At 33.5% G+C, this 5,874-nt stretch overlaps 1 protein-coding gene across 1 annotated transcript; it reads left to right on the forward strand.

Moving 5' to 3' along the window:
* The first annotated feature begins 2,636 nt into the window (after nucleotides 1–2,636).
* LOC25484552 (aluminum-activated malate transporter 10) lies at nucleotides 2,637–5,440 on the forward strand. Its single transcript, XM_013613399.3, has 6 exons — nucleotides 2,637–3,051; nucleotides 3,196–3,336; nucleotides 3,726–3,998; nucleotides 4,228–4,331; nucleotides 4,480–4,623; nucleotides 4,799–5,440. Exons 1-6 carry the CDS (start codon nucleotides 2,751–2,753, stop codon nucleotides 5,255–5,257), a joined length of 1,422 nt encoding a protein of 473 aa, XP_013468853.1. The 5' UTR covers nucleotides 2,637–2,750; the 3' UTR covers nucleotides 5,258–5,440.
* The last annotated feature ends 434 nt before the right edge of the window (nucleotides 5,441–5,874 follow it).

The following is a 5,874-nucleotide window of genomic DNA, read 5'->3' on the forward strand; positions in this document are numbered from 1 at the left end:
TGAGCAATAACCGAGGGGTTACGCCCCTGGCAGGCCTGCGACGGACAACTTTTGGCAGGCCCTTGTCAACTCAACTGGAACAAAGCAGGGAATCCCTTGAATTTCAAAAACCGAGGGGCAGTTCCCTGGCTTTTTCCGTCGGTTTTCTCTGACATAGCAGGGATTCCCTTAGATTTTCAAAATTCAAACTGGCGCCTAAAATAAAGCCAGGGATTTTGACAAAAAGCAAGGGGCAAATCCCTGTCTTTTGTGCCACCGGTTTTCCTTGGTATTTTCCCTGGCAAATTTGCCAGGGGTATCAAACCCTTGTCAAAATCCCTGGCAAAAGGTCATTATTCTTGTAGTGATCGATATTATTTGGTTGGACACCTTCATCTAGATTAAAACCCAGAATCTTGCAGTTGTGTGTGTGAAATTATCCATCAACAAGCTCTCTAAGAGCGAACCCTAATTTCTACAATTTTCTTGAATCTCTTCATGTGAGCAAGGGACTTAATAATTTCTCTACAAGTCTTTGATTTTATAAGGATTTCCTCCTTTGGTGAACCTTAGTTTGCCTCAATCTCAACTCTCATATGTTTCCACCCAATGAAACCCTCCCCGAATGGTATGAATCATTTCCCTAGAGTCTCCTCTTTTGGTACACTTATTAAAATTGAAAACCAAAATCACTCACCTTCTCTTGCACTTCAAGCAACAACCTTGTGGACTACTAGACTTGTCAATCAAGTAGGTAAACAAGTGAAGAAACCTCCTTGTGTGTCCTGCACTTCAAGAGATGCATTGCAACCCATATGCCTTTTTTTAAAAAAAAGGCAGGGCAGCCCGGTGTACTAAAGCTCCCGCATACGCAGGCCGGGTCTGGAACGGGGCTCCACCATTTGATGTATAGTACGCAGTCTTACCCTGTTTTTTACACAAGAGGTTGTTTCTAGGAATGGAACATGTGATATTTCAGTCACATGACAATAACTTTACCGTTGCGCCAAAGCTCCCCCTTATATTTATCCAACCCATATGCCTTTTGAAGCAAAAAAAAAAAAAAAGCCTTATATTTATGTTTTCTTGATAAATAAGTAGCATCGTCAACTTTCTTGAGAAACAAGAAAAAAATTCTAACAAGATTTTGAGTCACACTCAACAACTTATTATATTTTTTGTAGCTTTGTCAATAATTTTTTTAATATATTTTTACAAATATAGCCTTTTAGATGATATATTTGATTTGTTTTGTATAAGACCAAAACTTTAAGAGAAGTATTATTAATATTATTACAGTTATATCATGGATTGTATTTTAATTATTTTTTTTGTTAAAATATCCTTTTAGATAATATACAATTTTTTTAAGAAAGATCATATACAATTTTTTTTGAAGTAGATAATATACAATTTTGTTAACTATATTTTATTTTTCTACATTAGTGAACATGCCTCTATATACATATAAAAGATGCTTAAAACGGTCCTCTATAATGGATGAGGAAGAAGAATGAGAAAGCTAGAGATAAGGATTTTCTTAAAAAATAAAATAGTTAGAGATAAGATGGAGCATCTCTCTAAAAATTAGTGTTCGTTAAAGTTTTAATTTTTTTAATAAAATCAGAAAAAACATGATACGAATAAATATTTTAAATGAGACACATGATATGATATTGTTCTTGTCTGGGTCCATGCCCAACCCTTGATAGGTTTTGGATAGGTCCTACAAGGCCCATATGGGCTATGGCATGGACCTCTCTTAGTACCATACTCGAACAATGACTCTTGAAGGCAATATAGACCATCCTGTGCAGATCCAATGTCAACTCCTCTTAATCTGCTCACAACTGTCCATTGAGGACTCTAACTATCCTTTGAGGACAATTGTTGAGTAAAGGGTTCTAGGATCAAAACCCTAAACCTACATTATAAATACTAACTCCACGACATTTGCTTAGGTACACATACTCCTACTATAAATACCATATCAATCACGACACTGAATGGCTTGAACGATGGAGTATGCACGTACACCACACCCTTATTCATTGAAGAAGAAGCTGCTGCTGTACTAAAGTACCTTACTCTAAGACAATTCAACGCCCTCACTAAAGGATTTCAGGTCTATCAGAATCAGCGATGGAGAGAGTACTTTTTTGTCCAAGTGTATATTTGTAATTAATACTATGCACAACACTTCAAAGATCAAAGTCATTATATTTCACTTTACATTTTCCCTCCAAAAAAAAAAATAATCACTTTGCATTTATCATAATGATGATAATGATGAACACACATCGATCTCTGATAAGAATAATTTGATAAAATTAATACTTCTTTGATTTATATGGTATTTTCTTAATGTGTACGACATGAGCCTACTCAAAAATTTGAATCACATGTGTCCAAAAATTTGAAACTAGGTACTAAAAATTATAGCACTTAAGTGTAGTTGTGCTCTTGCATCATCTTCGTCTAAGAATAGAAATTAAATAAAAGTTAGCACATTCTACTATCTCTAATAAACTGGAATTAAAAATAGGATGCTTTGTCCTGAATCTTGATTAATATAATATCCTCATGTTGAGACATGCGGTACATCCAAATTATTTCTCTATAAATACAAATGATACTCCTCTAGTTTAGGTAAATCTACACGTTAGTCATAGAGCATTGGAGTGAGGTGTTTGCCATTAATTGTTCCAGCTACATTTTAGAGTACAACTACCTGGAATTTTCACAAACAAATCATATATATATAATTAAAGATGACTAATGAAAAGGTAGAATGGAGAATCCAGGTAGAAGATGGTCCATGGAAGAGAGCTGGAATTTCTTGCAGCATGTGGTCATTTATTTCAAGTCTTTATTCCAAGTTGTGCAAATTTGTGAAGAAAGCTTGGGAGATTGGTGTGAATGACCCAAGAAAATTCATCCATTGTTTGAAAGTAGGAATAGCACTTACTGCTGTGTCACTTTTTTACTACTTGAAACCTTTATATGATGGTGTTGGAAGAAATGCTATGTGGGCTGTCATGACAGTGATTGTAGTGTTTGAGTACACTGCTGGTACGTAGTGTTAACCATACTTCGTTAAAATGTGAATTTCCGTTAAAATTTGAGACAATTTCTTTTTGTTACTAATTTTAGTCGTTAAATCTTAAAAAAAAAAATTATTCGTTGTGAATATTTATACCATATGTTAATTTGCAGGTGCTACAATATACAAAAGTGTAAACAGAATATTTGGAACTACCCTTGCCGGGCTTTTAGCCTTTGGTGTACATTGGGTTGCTAGTAAAGCAGGAGATCAATGGGAACCTGTAATTGTTGGAGCCTCACTCTTTTTACTAGGTATAATTTTTATAATAAAAAAATATTATTATTATTTCTTAGGGGAAATATTATTATTATTATCATTATTTTTATGTACTCAACATACATATATACAATGTATAGGGTGATTCACTTTTTCTTCATGCTTATTTACAAAAAAAATAAAATTAACAAGCTAAAATGAAATATATATTAACAACAAAATGCTTATTTACACTTGCATATGATAACTTCCATTTTATATAAGAAATATTTCGCATTTGTGTGTCAGTATCGTGGTTGATGTATGTGTATCTAGGTCTTTACGTACATCATATACACATTAGTTATCGATCTTTTTTCGACTATATTAATTATCGATCTTGGTCATTGTTTATTACTGATTACATTATTTGATGTGTTTTCAGCTTCAGCAACCACATTTTCAAGATTTATACCAACTATAAAGGCTCGTTTTGATTATGGTGCTCTGATATTTATCCTCACTTTCAGTTTGGTTTCAGTATCCGGTTATAGAGTTGATGAATTGTTTAATTTGGCACAACAAAGAATTTCCACTATTATAATTGGAACTTCATTGTGCATAATCGTTAGCACCGCTGTTCTCCCTGTTTGGGCTGGTCTAGAACTCCATGTTTTGGTCACCGGAAACCTCGACAAACTCGCCAACTCTTTGCAAGGTCAGTTTAAAGACTCAAGACTTGTGCATTTAATATTAAATAATTGTTGTTTTCAATAAAAAGTATCCACTTTAGTTGCTTTAATATTTGCAATATTACATATATATTAAACGAATCCTAAAAACTAATCAAATATTTGAATATTGATCACAAGACAGTCTCATGCAATATTATACTATATTGTGAATAAATGTATATGATTATAATTATTGGTACATATGTGGTGCAGGTTGTGCAGCTCAGTATTTTGAAGCACAAGCAGCAAGTGAGTCTAACAAAAATTTGATGGGCTACAAGTGTGCGCTAAATTCCAAAGCAACAGAAGAATCATTGGTATACATTACCTTCCTAGATATTTTAATTACCATTTACACTTAATTAATTTATGATCGGATATTTATTAGGATCAAAAACATATTTAATTTTAATTTATTTAACCCATTTATGTAACATGACTAAATTAATATTTTGTTGATTTCAGGCTAATTTAGCTAGATGGGAGCCTGCTCATGGGCGTTTCAATTTTCGTCACCCATGGAAGCAATACCTTAAAATTGGGGCTACAATGCGTAGCTGTGCTTCTTGCATTGATGCTCTTATCGGTTGCATAAATTCAGAAAACAAGGTATTATATGATTTCCTTAATTAAATTAATTAATTATCTATAAGTAATTAATTACTATTATTTTCTGGTCCTAAAGAATTATTAACATGTTACTATTGCTTAAATAAATCAATTACTGTAGTAAGACAATAATCTTGAGGCACATTCAATTGATTAATTGAATTATATTTTGCAGACCTCAGATGACATCATGAAGATTATGAGCAGAACCTCTATAAAAGTGGGAGACAACTCTGCAAATGTCCTAAGAGAGTTGGCAAGTACAATAAAGAAAATGAAAAAATCAAACAAACTTGATATTCTAGTCATAGAGATGAATAATGCAGCCCTAGAGCTTCAGAATTTATTAAAATCTTATCCAAACACACAAAAAAATGCAAAAGATGGTGATGCAAAACTCGAAATCCCAATAATAGAATTAATTCAAGTGGTCACAGTTGTTTCTTTGCTTAGTGAAATTGTAGCTCGTGTAGAAGACATTGTGAAATGTGTTGAAGAATTATCAGATTTAGCTAAGTTTAAACCAGAAATGTCCAAATGTGACAAGACCAAACAACATTCAACAGACAACAAGATCTCACCAGACCAACAGAATGATGAGGAGACAGTAATCAAGACACTGCAGATGGTTTGAATAATGAGGAAGCAATAAGTAATACATCTATTTGTGTATATAAACTTCGATCCATGACATATTACATGATACATGTATAAGAGATCAGTTATATTATATACAAGAAGAAAAATGGAAGAAATAATTACAAGCCAATTATGTGTATGTCTATGTGTAACGTACTTACCTCCAAAAATCATTAATTTTGCATTACTAATGAGTTTCTTTTTATGGAGAAATCAATTAGAATTTCCACACAATAATAAATTAATGTAATAAGAGGTGATAATTTTAGAGATACATCGTTGTGTTGTGTGCGCCTTAAAATCTCACAGTGCAAATTCACGAAAATTGGTGCAAATCTATCCCAACTACGAGGCGCCTAGCATGGGCTGCCAGGTGGGTGGACTCGGGCGCGGGGCACCCAATGTCCCATCGCATCAGAGCGCGAGGCACCTGCCTCATGTTCTGGAGCATATCTACTTACTATATTATAAAGATAAGTTCCTAAGATTTTACCATTTTGCCCTTAGGATGGGCATTTTAGTAATTTCCTATTGATGGGGTGTGGTTAGTGTCACCTCATCATTTTTAGGGTGAATTTCTCATTTTGCCCTTCACCATTTTTTCTAATTATT

Source organism: Medicago truncatula, chromosome 1 (assembly GCF_003473485.1).
Source record: "Medicago truncatula cultivar Jemalong A17 chromosome 1, MtrunA17r5.0-ANR, whole genome shotgun sequence".
NCBI classification, from domain to species: Eukaryota; Viridiplantae; Streptophyta; class Magnoliopsida; order Fabales; family Fabaceae; genus Medicago; species Medicago truncatula.